This window comes from Fusarium fujikuroi, chromosome FFUJ_chr05 (assembly GCF_900079805.1).
Source record: "Fusarium fujikuroi IMI 58289 draft genome, chromosome FFUJ_chr05".
In the NCBI taxonomy this organism is placed as follows: domain Eukaryota; kingdom Fungi; phylum Ascomycota; class Sordariomycetes; order Hypocreales; family Nectriaceae; genus Fusarium; species Fusarium fujikuroi.
In genome coordinates this window covers 4,127,071-4,146,253 of record NC_036626.1, presented here as the reverse complement: position 1 = coordinate 4,146,253, position 19,183 = coordinate 4,127,071, and the positions used below count along the sequence as shown (strand labels likewise).

Sequence of the window (19,183 nt, the reverse complement as noted above, 5' to 3'; positions counted from 1 at the left end):
GTTACCTCTTAACGGCTTTCTCTTGGTCCACGTTGTATATGTGCGCCGTTTTGGAGGGATAGGAAGCGTGTTTACTGCTAGTCCAGCTTGTGTTGGTTCTGGGTCTTGGGGAGAATGCTCATATTCGAGCACTTGTTGCCCTCCGATCTCCGAGACCTCGCCGAGTTTGCTTCCATCTGAACGCCGTAGACAATTGTTTCCTGGGCTTGTATCCCACCAAATTCCTCGTTTTCTTAGCTTAGTAAATGACACTAGGTTTGTGGCTAATGTAGTGCACAAGGCCACATCATAGAGTCGCAGTGTTCTCGGCGTGCCGTCGCTTGACTCGAGTTTGATTTGCGCTTCACCGTATCCCTCTATTGGGACCTGTGTTACTCCTGACCAAAAGAAGTCCCCAAGGGCTGCTGCCCTAAGGTTCTTCATTCGCTTTGTGTCCCTGAATATATGTATAGTTGCTCCTGAATCTAATAATACACTTTCATTCAGGGGGTAACGGTCGGCTACCGTTAGGCCTGCGCTCGGCCAAGCGGAGCCGACTGGATGTAGTCAGGCTGATCCTTCTAGTTTCAGCTTCCTGATTCGATCAGCTATACCTTCCTTGTTTTCTTCTATCCTTCTCTGCGCCTGGTCGGCGAGAGCCTGTACTGGTTTGAACCCAGTATAGGCCTTCTCAGGGAAAGCATAAAAGCAGTTTGATAAGGTATGCCTCAGTCCGCATGCTTCACATCTTCCTGCCTTATCTTCGCCGGGTCCTTGGCGAGGACGCTTCTTTCCTTTCCGCTCCTTTTGCCTGGGCTTCCTCGGGGTATCTTGGTCTTCTCCAGCCTCTTCCCCTCGTTCAACTAGGAAGGCTCCATGGCTTACTTTAGCTCTCTGCGTATCTGGCTGTGACGCTAGTGCTAGCCGAATATCCGCCGCTACCACGCCGATGGATAGGGTGTTGGACCGAACATGATTCATTTGGGTGACACTGTAGGCGTTTGCCCACGACTCTAGTGGGGTTGACCTTAAAGCCGTAATAAGATCAGGAAACCACTGATCTGCCTCTTCAGCCTCTTGCAGGCCTACATCTCGGGCTTCATTGATTGAGGTCCTCCATCGCTTAAGCCAGTCACTCGCTCCTTTATAGGTTGTGTATCTACGGCGTATGGGTTTCGCCAAGACTTCTCTGTATGCTCGGCGAGCCTCCTGCTTCCGCTCTGTTTGCGTTAAGGAGAACTCATCATGGAGAGACTGAACCCATTCCGCTAGAGTATCATCTTCTGAAAAATGGTGCCTCGCAATCCCTTCATCTACTGTATCTAGCACCCAATCTTGAATAATAGATGTCCTCCTCTTTAAGTCCTTATAGTTCTTCAGATATGTCTCGTATGTCGCCCTCATCGTGGCGACCGTTCGGTGATCTTTCTCCGTAAGATACGGTATTTGTTGAGTCTGTATTTCGTATTCGGTATGGTTTCCGTCTGGTTCGACAACAGGGGGATCGACTTCCTGCGTGGCTGTCTCTTGTGTTGATGAAGATGATGCTTCTATGGTAGTTGCCGCTCTGGCGGCTGTAGCGCTTCGCCGTCCTACCGCCGATATATCGGGGGGTACGGGTGCGACCACCTTAAGGGTGGGCTTATTGGATGCCGTTGGGTCGATGTAGGCCCATAGATCCTCATTCTTTGATTTGACCTTTAGGGCCTTGTACCAGCTGATCCACTCGTTGCTGGATTCAAGCCTGATCGTCTGATTGGTCATCGTTCTGAATGTCTTCGGCGAGCACTAGGCTTTCCTTCTCGGTTACACTTATAGTAGTTTTTCTTGCGAATGAGACTCTTAATTGTTGGAAAGCTTGTGTATTGTCCTTCTTCTAGAAGAGGGGAAATTCTGTATCTAAATCCCTCAACTTCCGGCATCTTGCCGAGGTTTTACCTAGATACAAGCGATCATTTCATTCTCCCAATCTGACAAATATACTTTAAATTACTTTAAAGTAAAATAAAAATAAAGCTCTAAAGTATATAAATTTAATAAGATATATATTAAATTATAGAAGGTAATTGTAGATAGATATAATATATTAAAAGTAAGGATTTCTTACCTTATAAAATATAATAGATTTAGGGGATAAAAATAAAGCTAAACTTAAGATTAATAATAACTATTATAAAGTTATATAAAGCTATATAACCCTCTTAAGTAAGAGGCTATAATTAGTTAGACCTATATTTATCCTATTTATATTAAATTATAAGGAATATTAATTACAGCACTATATAGTATAGGGTCGGCCTACTAAGAGATGAATTTTGGCATAGATGTCGATTTGGCCTTCTGTAATATTTACCGAATTTGCCGAAATGGTTACGCCATCTTTCTACGCTTACACACGCGGTAAATCTTGACTAAACTACCTATGCTAGGCTAAGTTGGACTTTACTCACTCTCTTGCATCAATGGCATTCATACTCTCGGCACAAATTATGAATTATTATCTGACCGGAACACGAGAACCCTTGAATAGAACTAAGAAGCTTCCGAAAACAATTTACCGAATGATGCTGACGCCGGTAAAAATCAAAAATCAAAAGGCCCTAGCATGACCTTTTGTGCCGGTTTTCCGTTTCTCGGTCTGATCGCCTATAAGCAGTATTACTGCTCGCTGCCGTTGGCTTGCACAACGAGTCTCGTGCATTACATATTGACAGTTTGATGTCAGATTTCCTATCCCTGGTCTATGCCATCTGAATACTCCCATTTCCTGCCCTGTCGCCGGTCAAATACATTATTCTACGATCAGAGCACAACATGCCTACAGAATCGTCTGCTGCACATGATGGATTGGAGCCGCGGTTTTCACTACCACCTACCACTCCGCGCTCCAGCAAATCATGCCTTGTCGTAGGTGGCGTTCAGATCTACCTGTACGGACTCGAAGATTTGGATGACTTGCCTAGCGATGATATAGCTGTCTTATATCTTGCTCATAACCGAACAAGAACGTACCTCGTCACTGAGGGTATTGCTCATGAGATCTTGCACATTTACAGAACGGATCGGAGACGGAAAAGGATGCCCATGATTGCGGTGGCAATGAACATGAGAAACCATGGTGATCGAGAGGTACGAAGTTGTGGTGCATGAATCTACTCTGGGTATCCGCTAAACAGACTTCAGATCGATCAACGAGCGAATCAGACTTGGTCGGATGGTAATAAGAATCACGGGTAAGTGAAAGGCACGAATTTATTCGTCTATTTATCCGTTCACCAAGTTAAAGCATTCGTTTAACTGTCTCTGCTTAGAATAGATTTGATGTCCATGATATCAGGCTCTGCTCAGGATTTCAAGCTCATCCTGGACTATTTGCCAGCATATTTGCCTCGATTTCGCAACTTTCACAATATCATGTTAGGTGTATCACTGGGAGGCCATACAGCCTGGCGCATGGCCTCAGTAGCACCCGGCCAATTTGAAGCATTTGCAATCGTGGTCGGCTGCCCCAATCTAACCTCTCTTCTTCTCTCCCGACTCGGCCTCGATGCTGTCACTTTTGGGGTCGATCAAGACGAGCTTGACAAGGTCCCGTATGATGAGCTAGAGAAAGTTATGAGTGAGGAGCAGAGACGAAGGTGGCCAAGGGCTCTCGCGGAATTGGTGAGAGAAGGTGACAGGATGGCCAGAGATGAGTTCCCCAGGACGGTTCCGTTGCTAATGTGCAATGGCAAGCATGATGCGCTTGTGCCAACAGGTTTTTCTGAGTCATGGCTCACGAGGAGGAAGATGGCGATGAATGGGGAGTTTGCGGCAAAAAGCAAGGCGAGGATTTTCATACAGGATAACACGGGCCATAGCTGTACCAAGGAGATGGTGGCAATAATTGCGGACTGGATCGGAGATTTATATAAGCAGTAAACATATTTAATTCATTTATTTACTCTGAAATTTATTAAGCCTAATATTACTTATTTAATATTAAATTACATGGCAGATAGTTATTAATCTAAAGTATATAAGCCTTTGGTATCCTGGGATCAGTACTTCTAACAGACTTACTCGGCCTTGTACGATGAGCTATAGTGAAGATCTTTCGCCTCTCTGAATGTCCGCAAGTTTTGATTGGATGATGCTTCATCTAACACAGTGGGTAATATTGACGAACTGAACGGTATCTGCTTCTGGGCGCTAGAATAGCTACAAGCCTCAAGCTGCTAAGACTTGAACCGAATTTCGGACCGACTAGTATCTAGAATGATTCAAATACATTGACAAAACATGCGCGATGGCAGCGGAATCGTCGTCACTTGTCTCAGTTCCGCGTTGGAGTTTCATGCAAGTAAAACCGCCGCTTGAACGAACCGACCAATCATCTTGACTTGCCACCAACCCAACAGGGCTGTGCACTAACATGCTGATGACAACCACTGTCGCAGCATAGTTCCCTTTACGGGAAATGACATGAGCTTATATTATTGACGCCACTTGGCAAAACAGACATAAATTGACAATGGATCCCTCACCGACCTTTTTGGCCTGTTCAGCTCTCCTATGATAAAACACAGCAGTCAATACAAACCAACCATCACCTCAAGAGTCGCCCTCATGGAGAAACTATTCAACAAAGTCTTATACGGATCATCTGGACCCCAAGGCTCCTCTTCCAATGGCTCTCAAGTCTTCACCATCCGTCCACACCCCCAAGACGACAACCTTCTCTCCATCCTCCCCTCAACCGCACCCAAAGACTCTCCTCCCCTGTACACAATCTACAAACGTCCCAGCAGCTCAACCCTCCTCATGCACCGCGGCCACGCGGCCCCCGAAAACATAATAGCATCAGCGACAATGCATCTCAGCGCATCGCGCATCGACGTGTCAGTGTTCAACCAGCCAATGGTGATCAAGAACAGCAGCATGACGGGGAGTTGGGGGTTTCATACACACATGGGCAAGTTCAAGTGGAAGGTGAATCAGATGACCGGCACGGGGTTTGAGTTGTATGATCAGAGTGGGAAGAAGCTGGCTAAGTATGGGAGTGCTGGCTGGAAGAGGTTTGGGGAGAAGGAGCTTAGTGTTTATGTGCAGGGGGATGAGTTCTTTGTGGTTATGGTGTTGTTTTCTGCGGTGGTGTCGAAGGAGTTGAAGAAGATTATCGATGAGGTTGTTGGGGAGGTAGCAGGTGCTGTGGCGGGTGCATAGTCTGCGAGTGGAGGAGGTTGATGCAGATAAGCATGGCGTTTGGGTCAAGCAAGACAGGATTAGTGATATCTATGCGATCGGTTTCTTTTGACACGTCCTCGTGTAAGCGACAGCCTGAACCTCAAAGGGAAATCTACCAATTCGTCGCTTTTCATGCTGAATCACCCTTCAAACTCCGAATAAACCTCGCCGGAACTCCTCCCACCAACGTCTCCGCCTCAACATCCTTGATAACAACGGCCCCCGCCGCAACAGTCGCTCCTCTCCCTATAGTAACACCTGGCAATATCGTAGCCCGAGCTCCTATCCAACAATCCGCCTCGATACGTATCGGCAGCGCAAACGAAGTACCTTGCGCTTCTCTCCGGCTTTGCATATCTGCAGCGTGAGTTCCTGGGCAGATACAGACCCCAGGACCTATAAGTACACCGTCTCCTATAGTTACAAGTGCGTTGTCGTGAATCGATACCCTATGTAGTTCTGAGCGAGATGGGTTCTTGTGGGGGCTGTGAGGCTTACTCTCTGTTCATGTAGACGCCGTTTCCGATGAATATGTTGCAGCCCCAGAGGAGAAAGAAGGGGGGCTCGATGGTGACGTCTTGGCCTAGTTTGCCGAACATTTCTTTTGCTATTGCCATGCGTCTTGATTTTAACGATTTGAGGGTGCTGCCATCTGGAATACTCTCATCGTTAAAAGAGAGCAGTTTCTTCTTTGTAGCTAATTTATAATCCATCATTTCCTGCGAGTTGCCCGTGTTGAAGCTGCATGAACCACGTTAGATAATTCCTTGGGTGAAGTGGATGAGACTAACTTCATTCCGCTTATCATCTTCTCAAACTCGTCACACCATGGGATTGGCGCCTCACTCTGTCGGAGTTCAGCGATACGTTCGGGGTTCTTACTTGATGCAGCCATTTTGTGTATCTAATAAATGAGATTCTGATATGTCGGAAAAGTTGGCTGTTAGTTTCAGTGGCGCATCGGGAATTTGGGGTCGAAGAATTGGGTTGAAAAGCGGAGTAAGCACGGGGCATTATGTCATGATTCAGCCTGAAAGACGATTGATCGACGACGGATGTTGTGCCGCACACTATCAATCGGGCCTCAAAGCTTGTTTATCGTTTCAGCATAGTCCGGTGATTTGAAGTGGTATCTCTGTCCAACGACATATTAGGATTAATTCCGATTCGTCAATGTCGTCTGAGGATGATGAACCCGGCTGATCGGCGAGTCAGACGCCCGTCAGGTGTCGGAATCTAGATCCTTACTAGTACAAACTTTGGAGGTGACTTATCGATACAATTGTTTGCGTCGGACTGTATGTTGTTAATACAAGTGCCCGGGTGGTTTGTGTATCAGATAAGCGTTGATGCGATGTCCAGAACTTGCATCGTTGCCGTCCTATTGCATTGACATCTAAAACAGAGAGTCTCGTCAAAGGGGGACACTAAGACATGGTAAGTGGGATGAAACTGAAGCTAGAAATATAGCGTCGAATGGGGGCGTTCTGCAAATGCACTTGAGGGTAGAAAGTCTGCACAATGACGGTAGCTTTGCTGAGCTTGTTCACCCTCGGTAGTTCAGTGGACTAAACGTTTTGTAGTGGCTTTTGTAGATGACGATGTCCCGAAGGGAAAAAATATCATTAAGGATAACCTGATGCCAGACCAGGTGCTACCTCCCGCTAGAGTCATCTCTTTATCTGCAATGGTCTTTATACCGCCGAGCCTCCCTCTCTGGGATCGTCGATGGGGACATTCCTGACTTGCGTTCCGGCTTTGTTCGTAGGACCGTCGACGCCGCCTAGTTTCCTGTTAGTCAACTTCTAGTACCGGCGTACAAGGAGGGTCTTAGGCCTTACCTGTGTCTCTGGAAGCTTCAGATTGCTCTCCAACTTGCTGCGCGGTATCTTGTCCTCCTTCTTGTGATCCCCGTTGACCATGGGGAGCAGATGATGCATCGTCGACCATAACTTCATCCGATCTCTGGCTCAACTTCCTCCAAAGCATGGCGCTAATACAGATCGCCAACAAACCCGCAGTCGTGACTCCCATGACGATCTTGCCAGGATGTGAAGCAATGTCATCGTCAATCTCCTCAATAGCCCATGGATAACACTCCGAGTTGACGATGATGAAGATTCCGAGGCCAACATACAGGAACGGCACCAACCTGCGGGCGTATTTCTGAGCAATGTGTAGAATATGCTTTTGCCGCATGATGAGGTATGCTGCGCAACACCATACGCCAAGCATGATGTAGTAAACGACGATATATATCGCCAGTTCTCCAGCTTTTGCTTCTGCGAAGAGGGGGATGTACGTGCTGATATTGTCGGCGCCGTTCATGACAGTAATAGAAGCGACCTTGAAAACACTCTTGAACCCATCAGCAGTTGTCAGCTCTTGATCTAGAGCCTCCTCTTCGTCCTCATCCTTGCTGAAGATATAGCTCAGAATCCGCCATATACCCAACAATATTGGCAAAAGGCCAAGAAATCCAATTGGTTCGGCAGGAATGAGTAGAGACGCGCCATAGCCAATCATGCTCACAGCAACAATTACCGTAAAGCCGACATATTGTCCGATGGCAATCTTGGCAGGCGTGAGCGACCGACTCGTCGTAGCCTCAGCGAAGAATGCGACAAGAACAAAAATGTCGTCGACGTTGGTGACGGCGAATGTCGCACAGGCAGTGCCAATCGCCTGACCAAAGTCAAGACCCATGATGATAGTGACAAGGGAAAAGGGAGGGGGGAGGGGAATGGGGCAGAGCTGAAATTCAGTGTCAGATAAAGTCGGCCAGCCCCTAGAGTTTGATCAGTATGCTTAAACCTTAACCATATTCTAAGGTATGCAATTGATTTGCTAATTGAGCAGGGAGAAAGAGAAAATTTGTTCACCGCGTACACGCAACTACCGGATAACTTGAACAAAGCCGACTTGGCATCATCAGGAGCGAACTTGGCGATCCACATTTATACGACGAACCCAGTCATGTTGTCCATATGTATATTAACAGTCCATATGATGAGCACACAATGGAATCCTGAAACCATACTTCGTGTTCTAGACGAAATGGCATATACGCGTCAAGGGATGATCTCAGGGTCTGTACCCTTTATTTTGGGCCTGTTTTGAAGGGTTATGATGGATGATGACGACGTGGGTTATGGGCTCTTGGCTGGTGGTTAGTGTCCGGGTTGGGTTTAGCGAGGGTGGGAGAGTGGCAGTGCAAAAGAGTGCTACTGTGCTTGGCTGGTCTTGTCAGTTGGATCTTATTCTCGGCGTCCCTTGAAAGATGGGCAATGTCCATATCAATTGAGCATGATTTGAACAACATCTCTGTCTTCATACTCGCCCTTTCTCATCAATGTTGTCTTGTTCTCATTGTTCACATCTCTTACTACTCTGAACTATCAACAGACAAAGCCAATGTTTTGATGAAACACCTTGGCTTTTAATATCCGCTCTAGATTTATCCGACAATCAGACAAAAACTCGAAAATTGTTTAACCGAGGCATGTTTACCCGTCTCGGATCGTGAATGCGGTCGGCCTTTGCAGATATTCACATGTAAAGGGCCCTCGATGTAAGTCCTCCGATGAACTCTCCATCCACGAAACATATCCGGAGGTGCGGTTTTGAGGCTAAAGGCTACTATGACAGGGCTTCGGGCGTGCACCTACCCTGGTTCTTGTTTGGTGGAACTCTCGCCATACTCACCATTATTATGTAGGTCACACTAAACAGCTTTCAAGCCAGTTGAGGTTGACCTGCTCAAGTATCCTGTTAAAGTTCCGAAGCTGTAATCCCCGTCGAAATCCTCGGATGACCGTCATTCGCGTACCGCCAAGACAGCGAACGCCCATACAGCGACATAACCTACAGACACTAAACCGAGCGAATCCATCCATCAAGTACAAGGATGTTAGAAAACAATCAAGCGTGAGCTCAACAGAAATGAGCCTGGCAGAGATATGGTGCGTCAAAATGCTACAAATTTGGAGTCAAGCTAATGTCGATTGCTATAAAGTGCCGTATGTCTTGAGACTCTTGGGGACGAGGAAGATGTACGCCGGTTAACATGCGAGCACGTGTTCCATACCAGATGCTTGGACTCTTGGTTCAAAGAACAACACGTCGACTGCCCATTATGCAAATGCATCTTCATCCCTAATTAATGTCTAATGATCAAATTTTGTTGTCAAAAGCGCGCGGCGAGGTAGAAAAGGAAATGTATGTTATTGAAAGACTGTATAGCTCGAATCTATGTAAACATTATAAGAGTACAGAAGATGAAGCAGATAGATACAAAAGGAAAATAATGGTCAACAGAGACAGAGCTTGTCGTCGCTCAAGAAACCGGGAATGACGAACAGGCTGAGCAATGGAGACCATGTGATCAAGACAGAGAAAGAAATGAAGACTCCTCAACAGAGCAAACTTGACACAGCCACTTCCTCCTCAAAGGGGTTCCCTCTAAGCCTGGGTGATCTTGGGCTGGGCAACAGAGCCCTTGGTGGTCTTGCAAGCAGACTTCTTACCCTCGACCTGGGTAGCCTGGTGCTCAACAGCCTGGACCTTGGTGGCTTGGTGCTCGTTATTGCGGACCTTGGTGGCGAGGGTCTTGGGACTGTCGGCCTTGACGTTCTTGTTCTCGTTGGTGGTGTCCTTGTCATTGGTGTTCTTGGCCTCGTCCTTGTTCTGGACCTTAGTAGCCTGGGGCTGCTTGTTCTCAACCTTGGTGACCTTAGCCTCAGTCTTGTCAGACTTGTCCTCGTTCTTCTGGACCTTTGCGACCTTGGTGGCCTTGGGTTGCTTGTTCTCGACCTTGGTAACCTTGTCCTGGTGCTTAACAGAGTCATCGCCAACCTGAGCGTACTGGGTGTTGTCGTCCTCGACCTTGGCGACCTTGGTAGCCTTAGCCTTGGGCTTCTGCACCTTGGTGGTCTTGGGCTTGGGGTTAGAAACCTCGTAAGCGTCGTTGTTCTGCTTCTCAGCCTTCACCTTAGTAGCCTTGGTGACCTTGGGCGCAGCTTTCTGGACCTTGGTAGCCTTGGCAGCACCGACAAGACCGCGGGGAGCGTCCTCAGTGGGAGGAGTAGTAGGGACCTGCTTAGAAGAGCAGCCCTTGTCAAAGACAAAGAGAGTGTCGGCGCGAGCAGGAACCTTGGCAGCAGCAACCTTGTAAAGCTTACAGACAGGAGTGCTTGATCCGCTAGGAAGACCATACAAGAAGCTCTGGCAAGAAGAGTCCGCCTCGGCAAGAGCCTGGCAGTCCTTCGCAGTAGCAGCAGTGGTAGTCTTGAACGGCTCAACATCACTGCTAGCAGAACCAGAAGCAGCACAGTTGCACTTCAAAGATCGGCGAACAAGAACCTTCTTATGCACGGCACCCCAAGGCTCAGAGGTAGTAGGCGCAGAAGTAGGAACGCGATCAGCAGCACACTGCTTATCAAAGACGTGAAGACCGTCCGTGCGAGCAGGAACCTCGGAAGCTGAGACCTTGAAGAGGAGACAGCTAGGCTGCGAGTGGCCCTTGACGAGACCAAAGACAAAGCTCTTGCAGTGGTCATCGGAGGCACAGAAGGTCTGGCAGTCGATGGCAGTGTCGGCTTTACCGGTATGGTAAGGCTGAACCTTGCGGTTGGAAGAGGCGCTGGGTGCGATGTTGCACTTTGGAGTGGTAGAGGCAAAGGGGATTGCCATGGCGGAGGCCATGGAGAGGGAAAGGAGAGTGAGAGAGTACTTCATTTTGAGCTGAGTCTGTTGAAGAGATTGAGAAAGGTAAAAGAATGTGTTTGAAAGAGTGTGGTGAAGATGAACGAGAGTGTTGTTAGAATGTTTGATGCTGTGATGAGAAAACTTAAAGTTGATGGGAGAGAAGTAAAGTATTTATCCTCGAAGCGTTCGAACATCTAGTGCAGTTTGTTAATGCAGTTGAGAGGAGTCCTTTCTGAGTGACGCGTTTGTCACGCTATTCTGTGTACAAAGATCTTCAACATGGAGGTCTGCATGAATCCGAAATCGATAGTCTGGAAGCTAAGGCCCAAACTTTTCAGATTGAGAATCGTGATGTGGGAAAAAGCATCTTGTCGACGGACCCAGGCTTAGGAGTTCCGTCATCTAGCTTCGATGAAGATGGACAAGTCTTATGGCTGGCTGAGCTTTTGGAATCATACCCGAGGTTGCGACCGGAAACAGGAGAATGTCTAATCTACATTCGCGCCTTGAGACCCGAGTTTCGTTGTCAATGAGGGTCTCGACGACTTATGGAACAGCTAGCTTCCCCCTCGACCCGATGGGAAAGCATGAGGTCTGCAATTCAATCTCGTGTCACTCGCTCTTTGTGATAAGTGACTCTCGAGTTCAGGGCCAACTATGAGATACTCCTCCTCATATTCTTCATTCAGCTGGATAACCCTCTTGGCTTGATTTCCGTGAGATCCTGTATCGACTGGTGTTACTCAGAAGTACTTCGGGAGTGCTCTTTCGATGGTCTCATCATTCATCTAGAGGTTAGTCTCGATCCCGAAATTGGTCATTTCGTCGGCCAACACACACGTATTTCCCCTTCACCTACACTCCCGATAGCCCATTCTCAGACTCTCAAACGCATTGTGGACTCATCATGGGCTCTCTTGTGAACTATTGATTCAGATTCATGCAGGCTTCTACTCCGCCATACGCAGCTTCCACTCTTCGAGTTCGTAAGCACTTTTCCATGCTCCCCCAAAATAAATGGTTTCACTCGGGTTTTGAAACGTTCAGCCACTCTTAGCCTCAATATTGAGGACTTCGCGCTCAACCCCTGCATCTTGATATCCATTTCTCCCAACAGAAACATCAAACAAGTCAGCTCAGTAAACACTTTCTTCCGTTTCATCCGAAAACAATACAAGAGCGTCTATTGGTGATAAATGCCGAAATCTATTTATATCCCGAAAGCTTGTCACTGAAGCTAATGCCGGAGCGGGAAGTGGGATGATCCGCCGGCCGGATGGAAACATCAAAGCTATGGTCATTGACCGGCTTGTTCGCTGAATGTCATGATCTAATAAGACCCCTCTCCCTTGGTGGTTAGAGTAAGAGTTGTTTAACCGTTGATCGATTGATTGATCTGTCTAGCTGAGGCATTTCCGATGCAATCTAGCTTATCTCTCAAAGAGGGGTAAAATATCATATGACTCTTCCATTTTGAGAAAAGGCAGCTCCTTCGACCACAATGCCCTGCTAATTAGTACCCTGCATTCTAATAAAAGTGGTGGTGGATAAATCCTGCGCAATAACGAACCTCCACGTGATCTATGTAGTATTATACACCTTAGTACCTTCTCTTTTGGACTGTAAGTAAGGTTAGCAGGAGATTAATGGATCGATGTGACTCATGCCGAAATTCAGAAAACACCGCAACAAAATCTCTATCTTTTTCATCCAGCTTATAAATAGAGGGAAACAGTTACACTCCTGTATCAAGACTTGCATAGTGGCTCAGTGGATCATTACATAAAAGCGCCAGAATACGTATGTCTAAAATAATGGCAGCCAATACATCCCAGCAGCAACCCCGCGGCAGGCTCCGCGATGTCATTCCAGAGGCACATCTTGGGTTTTGGTCACCTGGTCCGAAAAATGGCATCACAGACGTTCCCGGTGTCCTTGCCCATACGACCACTATCTGTGATGAGAGTGGGCAAATTAACACGGGATTAACCACCATCCTCCCTCGCAAAGACTGGTTCCACAAGGCCTGCCATGCCGGCGTCTTCCGTCTCAACGGATCTGGAGAAATGACTGGGACACACTGGATCGAAGAAAGCGGTCTCTTGCACTCGCCCATTCTCATCACCAATAGCTTCGCCGTAGGGCCATGTTATACCGGTATCTACAAGTACGCAATTGAGCATTACGGAAAAGGCGAGGAGGGAATCGATTGGTTCCTACTGCCAGTTGTCGCTGAGACATTTGACGGGCATCTCAACGATCTGAGGCAGTTTGCCGTAACGCCGGAGCACGTTGTGCACGCTATCACCAATGCTTCCGATGAGCCTATTGCCGAAGGGAACGTGGGCGGCGGTACAGGTATGCTGTGCCACGGAGGGAAAGGTGGCACCGGGACCAGCAGTAGAATCGTGCCTGGGCAAAACGACACGTCGTACACAGTGGCCGCCCTTGTCCAGGCAAACTATGGAAGACTCCAGCATCTGCACATCTCAGGCGTCCCCGTCGGACGGATCCTGCAAAAGAGAAGGGCAAAAGACGAAGCCGCCGCTGCTCACGATAAAGCGTACAACGACGCAAAAGACAAAAAGGACGGGTCCATCATCGTCATACTTGCCACGGACGCACCGCTTCTTCCTGGCCAGCTCAAGCGGCTGGCCAAGCGAGCGACCATGGGCCTTGCGCGCGTGGGCAGCTATGCTCATAACCCTTCGGGAGATCTATTTCTTGCGTTTTCCACAGCTGCTGAGATACCCGTGCAGACAGTCGCTGGCGAGGAGAGAACCATTGATCCTTTTAAGCCTGAGCTGGTTGATGTAGAGGCGACTGACAACAAGACTATCAACGGCTTGTTTGAAGCAGCAGCGGATGCTACAGAAGAGGCTATATACAATGCGCTTTGTATGGCTGAGACTATGACGGGCAATATGGGCCGGACGGTAGAGGCCCTGCCACTGCAAGCCGCCAGGGAGATTATAGCCAGATTTAAGGAAGCTGAGGACTCATTTGAGTAAATAGTAGTAGAATGCGACCTGCTCTTTGTTTTTGAAACCAATTGGCGTGCTTAAGTCATAAGTAACAACAGTAACTGTAGGTATCAGTGTCGCCTCAGGGAGCAAAACATCAGACCTTGATATGGGGTGTCAAAATAAATTTAGTAAAGAATCCCCTAAGTTTAGGCTAACTTTACCTAAAGAACTTCATCGATTAGGGTCAAGGTCCTAAGTTTTCTTTCCTCCCCTAATGTCGGCAGATCGGACCAGGTGGTGAGCTTTGGTACCGATTACGTGGATGTTTTTATGCGGCAGAAACGTTTTCTGGGGGCGCACTGTACGCAGTAGTCAAGACGCTGGATGTTTCACGTCGAATGGATCGAAGAAGCGGAAATGCACAGCCACATAAAATAGGGAGAATAATATTCAAAGTTTAGTTGAAACCTACCCGGGAGCTGTTGATTAATGGTTGAGGTTCATCAAGTTTGGGCTGTATTGCGAACGAGATTAAGGTTGGAATAGGTTGGGTATTCTTTATGCGTGATGTCTAGCTCTAGTAGCTTGTTTATGTGAACTCCACGGGCTGAGTGCGACTAACAGCCAGCAATTAATCAACTGATAAAAACATGGAAAACTGCATATCTCGAGTATGATAATTGTTGGACCGTGACTGGTATCCAAGTTGTATTCATAACTTGAACATTTCCTTATGCAGAGCCTCAATGGAGCCTCAGCCGTTGACTCCACGCGGCTGCTGCAAGCCTTGAACCTACAAACAATTTTTTTTAGCGCAAACCTACCAAGGTCCCGAATGGAAACGTCGATTTGTTTCAACGGCATGTGGGGGATCGGCCTAATGCTGGTCAACAATCAGCGATCATTTCATCCCAGCCGTAATGAACGACGGAACTTTCCGTTCAGTCAATGGCCGGCCACTAATGACTGACCGAATGGAGTTGGTAGTAAACATAGCAACGGCATTGGTACTATTACAGGAAATTCGTCATACTGTGAGTAAGGTCACTCCTACACCGTACGGTCCTACTGGCTTGGTGCCCAAGATCATGCTTTCTGTACCACGTAGGTATGATGATCATGTAACTCTGGAAGATTTACCTTGGCGAACTCATAATGGGGCACGTAAGCTCGGGACTATCAACAACGGCACTGCTTGCATGCATGGTGTGGACCTGGCTCCAACTTCGAGTTGCATTGCCATTGAGATTGCGATGCTGTAAACTCCAGCAGGCCAAAGCGTCTGATCTTCACGACGTGACGGAAATAGCTGACGCGGTCATGAGGAGTTGCGGAACAATGCTGTCTATGAGATCTTTGAATATGATCGACTCAGCAGGTATAAAGGGATCATGAAATCTCGACAAAGACTGACCTTTCCTCACCAACACAATCACTTCAATCAAGCATCTTTACACTCTCAACACTCTTTCAACTCACTTCAACTTCAACTTTAACTTCAACCATCTTTCATCATGAAGACCACCATCGCCATGCTCACCGCCTCAATGGCCACCGCCATCCTCGCCCATCCCTTCGACACCCGCTCCCAGCAGTGCAACATCGCTCCCTCCGCCACTCCCTCCACCAAAATCCAACCTCTTTCCACTCCAACTGCCTCTACCGCCCAGGCCTGCCAGAAGCTCTGCACCGAGCACTCCTCCTGCAAGAGCTTCCTCTTCGGTCTCCCCGCTGACGCCAAGGCTCCTACCTGCAAGCTCTACTCTGTCCCTGCAGCCCAGGTCCCCAACCAGGGAAACAACCTGTATGTCTTTGACAAGGCTTGCTCCGACAAGGCTGTGCCCAACACCAAGCCTACGCAGGATAAGCCGCGTGGTGAGGTGAAGGTCAGGGTTGAGAGAGATGTCAAGCCTGAGGGCAAGCCTCCTGTCAAGGATGAGCCCCATGCTGGTGACAAGCCTAAGAACAAGGCCCCTCAGAACCCCCCTCACAACAAGAGGGACAACAAGCCTGAGGGAAAGCCTCCTGTCGAGGACCAACCCCCTGCTGGTGATAAGCCACCCAAAGGCAAGGCTCCCGTCAACCCTCCCAACAACAAGCGCGGCATCAAGCCTGAGGACAAGCCCCGTGTTGGTGACAAGCCCAAGGCTCCCCTTCCCACCAAGGACAAGAATTCTGGCAACAACGGACACAAGAACAACTAAGCGGCAACTCCTCACCGGCACTTGTATAAGGAGCACTGGAGGATGCTCGAGTTTCAGCTTTGGATGGTAGAATCTGAGCTGGGCATGACATAGCACGAAAAGTAATAGGGGGAGTATGATAACTCAGCCTGGGATATCATGATGGAGATTTGAACTTGTACTAGACATTCGTTTCGCTCGGACTTGCAGTTTGCTTTAGATTCTTTTTTCGATAGTCAATAGATCGGCCGATCACTCAATTCTCTTTCCTTTCGACCTTGATGTGACGCTAGCTTGAATTGCTCTGGTGCTCTCATACTCAGCCTGTATCATGGCGATTAGAGCCAAAGTACCCTGGCGGTCTTCTTTTCTATCACTCATTGAACCTTTCCTCTTCAAGCTATGCTGAAGCCTCCTTTAGACCTTTTTTTGCATTCTATCCTACCTAGTTCGAGACACTTTGAAGGCTAATCTGTACATCCCATTAAGCTTGTAATATCTCTTCGAGTGATGTTCAGCCAGTAATGCCAAGAAAGTCTGAGAATTGCTTCACCATGGTAGAAAAGTGGGGTCGCAGATTTATCGCGAATGCCCTCATCTATTGGATCATGGACTTTGTCTACAGAATGCACGTTCCGATCACCAAATTTTCACCAAGAACCAATCGCTATTAACTTAAAGTATTTGTTTTATTTTCTATTCTATTTTAAATGAGGTTCTTCAGCTCCTGCTTCGCCCTAAACCGTCTTAGGTTATCAGCGATAAGCCCCTCCGCACCCTGAGGTCTTCCACCAGCCGCGTGCGGCGACACAATAGTATTAGGAGCCTTCCAGATCCTGCTCGGCTCAGGAAGAGGCTCAGTCTCAAAGACATCCAGCGCCGCACCGCCAATCTCTCCCTTCTCAAGTGCATCGACAAGAGCATCCTCGTCCACAGATGTACCGCGCCCCACGTTGACGACCCACGCGTGGTTGGGCAATTGCTTCAGGCGCTGAGCGTTGAGGACATGGCGCGTGGAGTCGGAACCAGGGAGGATCATGACGAGAGCGTCGGTCTCAGGGAGGAGTGCGTCGAGGTCGTCTTCGCTGTAGACTTCAATTCCATTGCGGACACCTTTTCGGCGCGCAATGCCCCGAACTTCGGCACCGAGGCCGACGAGCTGCGGGGTGAGGGTCTTTGCAATGTTGCCGAAGCCCCAGATGAGAACACGCGCATCGCGCAGTGTCGTGAATGCATTCTTGGGTCTATCGGGCTGAGGACCGCCCAAATGACCGGGCCATTTTCCTTGAAGTTGATAATCGCGCATCTCGTAGAAGCGGCGCGCGGCGTTGAGCAGCAGACCCAGCGCATGCTCAGCGACAGTGTGATCGTGCAGACCCGAGCCCGTTGTGATTTTAATCTTGGAGGCGTCGAACCCAGCACCCAGAACATCATTTGGCCCAGCGGCGAGGGATTGGATCCATTGGAGCTTTGTGAGGCGCTTTGCCGCGTCTTTTAGGTTCTCGGGTGTGTTTGTCCAGGTGACGAGGATCTCGGCGTCGACGTGCTCTTCGGGGATGGTCTTCTTGACGTCGTAGGGGAAGAGGTCGACGGAGAAGCCCTCGAGGCTCTGGACGTCGAGTTTGAGGGATGTTGGGTAGAGGAGCTTCATGGCGGGCAGTTGTGAATAGGAATTGGAGATGAATCTACGTGAGAGGGGAGTTTGCAGGGAGCGGGAGGTATATGTACGGATGCCGAAGCGTGGAGATGAGCGCATGATGGGCAACATGATGACATCGGAAAGAAGACCGTTTTGCACCAAAAGGGCCAATCACAGCTCGTCTTTTACGTTGAAGCCGAGGCCGGAGGAGCCCCGCCGTGGGGGAGGGAGGAGTTTTGGGGGTGGTCTAGAGAGCAATTGAGGGTTGGGATTGGTTGGATCTTGGACGGACCCCAAATCCCGCGGGGTGGCAGAGTTCAACGGAAACGATGAGGGCGAGAGTGCACCTTTTGTATTCTCATCATGTGAAGTTGATGATGGAGAGAATTTGGGCATTATGATGTGACGTCACGCATGGGATTTTGATGATAAGATAGGCTTATCGATAATGAAGTCCAGTGCAACACAAAAACCCCAGACGAAGTTGGCAATGCGTGTGACACCTTCGCGAGATGATCGAGGCTGCTCACAGGAAAAGCTAGCATAATGTTAGCTAAAATACGATAGGGAGAACTGAGAATATTGTTCTTTTTGACTATTTAAAGAATAACTGATTGATGGTCTCGTTTTCTAGAACAGTTCAAAACCCTACAACGCATTACCCTAGACCTAGCAAGGGGGGATACAAAGCAGCCACTTAATCGCATATATTTTTTTTGGACAATTAGGGTAGCAAAGCCATTTGCTGTGCATGAGTTCCATCCAAGAGCTGTTCCTAAAGGACTTAGCTCACACCGAATCGAGTCATGCTTGGAACACTACCCGTGCTCACCAACTCCTGGGGAGTTTGACCTTCTGGTTTTTTAGTCAAGCACCAAAAGATCCATTACCTCGCGTAGAGATTGTCTTTGCCTGGTTTTACAGGCATCAGTTCCCTCTAAAAACTCACATTACATAACCATTACGCTCTCAAACTCAAGATTTGCAAAAGAAAACTCGTCAGGAACTGGTCTTTGTCTGTAATTTCTGCGCAGGATGGAGCTTGCTGGAGGCCGCCAGCCGAATCTGACACCCTGAATCTGGGTAGCGCGATGGAGTCGGGGATTAAATAGCCCACGCGAGCTAAACAGCGCCTTGTACTGGGGTAGTCTACAGCCCTATTCTCAAAGCTCAGAAATGACAAGACGGTACCTGACGAGCCCTCGTAAAGAAACCAACGACTAAGATAAATGCCTCATCCTCCACCAACGGCCGAAACTCCCCTCTTTGTTATGTGCCATATGACCTTTTTTTTCCAGGACTTGTGAAAAGGAGCAAGAAATGAGGGTTTCTGAAGCACCCCAGGGAGTTTGCATTGAAAGCACTGGTTTGGTTTGTCTTGGGTCATCGAGAAGCTAATCGCGCTTTGCCACAAGATTACATCTGTTCCTGTTCACCAGCGCACCCCGAGCAAACCAAGGCTAAGGTTTAAATCTCGCGATAAG

At 48.3% G+C, this 19,183-nt stretch overlaps 9 protein-coding genes; 4 read left to right on the top strand and 5 right to left on the bottom strand.

Annotated features, from left to right (window-relative positions):
* Positions 1–546: 546 nt before the first annotated feature.
* FFUJ_08061 (uncharacterized protein) lies at positions 547–1,743 on the bottom strand (the record flags this gene model as incomplete). The annotated part of the gene is made up of 1 exon (XM_023578385.1): positions 547–1,743. One exon carries the CDS (start codon positions 1,741–1,743, stop codon positions 547–549), a length of 1,197 nt encoding a protein of 398 aa, XP_023431475.1.
* Positions 1,744–2,793: 1,050 nt separating this feature from the next.
* Positions 2,794–3,900, top strand: FFUJ_08060 (uncharacterized protein; the record flags this gene model as incomplete). XM_023578383.1 has 3 exons in its annotated part: positions 2,794–3,108; positions 3,163–3,212; positions 3,291–3,900. 3 exons carry the CDS (start codon positions 2,794–2,796, stop codon positions 3,898–3,900), a joined length of 975 nt encoding a protein of 324 aa, XP_023431203.1.
* A 687-nt stretch (positions 3,901–4,587) lies between these two features.
* FFUJ_08059 (uncharacterized protein) lies at positions 4,588–5,184 on the top strand (the record flags this gene model as incomplete). Its single annotated transcript, XM_023578382.1, has 1 exon — positions 4,588–5,184. The coding sequence occupies one exon, from the start codon at positions 4,588–4,590 to the stop codon at positions 5,182–5,184; it is 597 nt and encodes a 198-aa protein (XP_023431202.1).
* A 151-nt stretch (positions 5,185–5,335) lies between these two features.
* Positions 5,336–6,100, bottom strand: FFUJ_08058 (related to galactoside O-acetyltransferase; the record flags this gene model as incomplete). XM_023578381.1 has 3 exons in its annotated part: positions 5,336–5,654; positions 5,704–5,946; positions 6,033–6,100. The coding sequence occupies 3 exons, from the start codon at positions 6,098–6,100 to the stop codon at positions 5,336–5,338; spliced, it is 630 nt and encodes a 209-aa protein (XP_023431201.1).
* Positions 6,101–6,899: 799 nt separating this feature from the next.
* FFUJ_08057 (uncharacterized protein) lies at positions 6,900–7,911 on the bottom strand (the record flags this gene model as incomplete). XM_023578380.1 has 2 exons in its annotated part: positions 6,900–6,988; positions 7,047–7,911. 2 exons carry the CDS (start codon positions 7,909–7,911, stop codon positions 6,900–6,902), a joined length of 954 nt encoding a protein of 317 aa, XP_023431200.1.
* Positions 7,912–9,666: 1,755 nt separating this feature from the next.
* FFUJ_08056 (uncharacterized protein) lies at positions 9,667–10,941 on the bottom strand (the record flags this gene model as incomplete). The annotated part of the gene is made up of 1 exon (XM_023578379.1): positions 9,667–10,941. The coding sequence occupies one exon, from the start codon at positions 10,939–10,941 to the stop codon at positions 9,667–9,669; it is 1,275 nt and encodes a 424-aa protein (XP_023431199.1).
* Positions 10,942–12,725: 1,784 nt separating this feature from the next.
* On the top strand, positions 12,726–13,922 carry FFUJ_08055 (related to aminopeptidase; the record flags this gene model as incomplete). The annotated part of the gene is made up of 1 exon (XM_023578378.1): positions 12,726–13,922. One exon carries the CDS (start codon positions 12,726–12,728, stop codon positions 13,920–13,922), a length of 1,197 nt encoding a protein of 398 aa, XP_023431198.1.
* A 1,469-nt stretch (positions 13,923–15,391) lies between these two features.
* FFUJ_08054 (uncharacterized protein) lies at positions 15,392–16,081 on the top strand (the record flags this gene model as incomplete). XM_023578377.1 has 2 exons in its annotated part: positions 15,392–15,827; positions 15,858–16,081. 2 exons carry the CDS (start codon positions 15,392–15,394, stop codon positions 16,079–16,081), a joined length of 660 nt encoding a protein of 219 aa, XP_023431197.1.
* A 685-nt stretch (positions 16,082–16,766) lies between these two features.
* FFUJ_08053 (related to SER33 3-phosphoglycerate dehydrogenase) lies at positions 16,767–17,828 on the bottom strand (the record flags this gene model as incomplete). Its single annotated transcript, XM_023578376.1, has 1 exon — positions 16,767–17,828. One exon carries the CDS (start codon positions 17,826–17,828, stop codon positions 16,767–16,769), a length of 1,062 nt encoding a protein of 353 aa, XP_023431196.1.
* Positions 17,829–19,183: the final 1,355 nt, after the last annotated feature.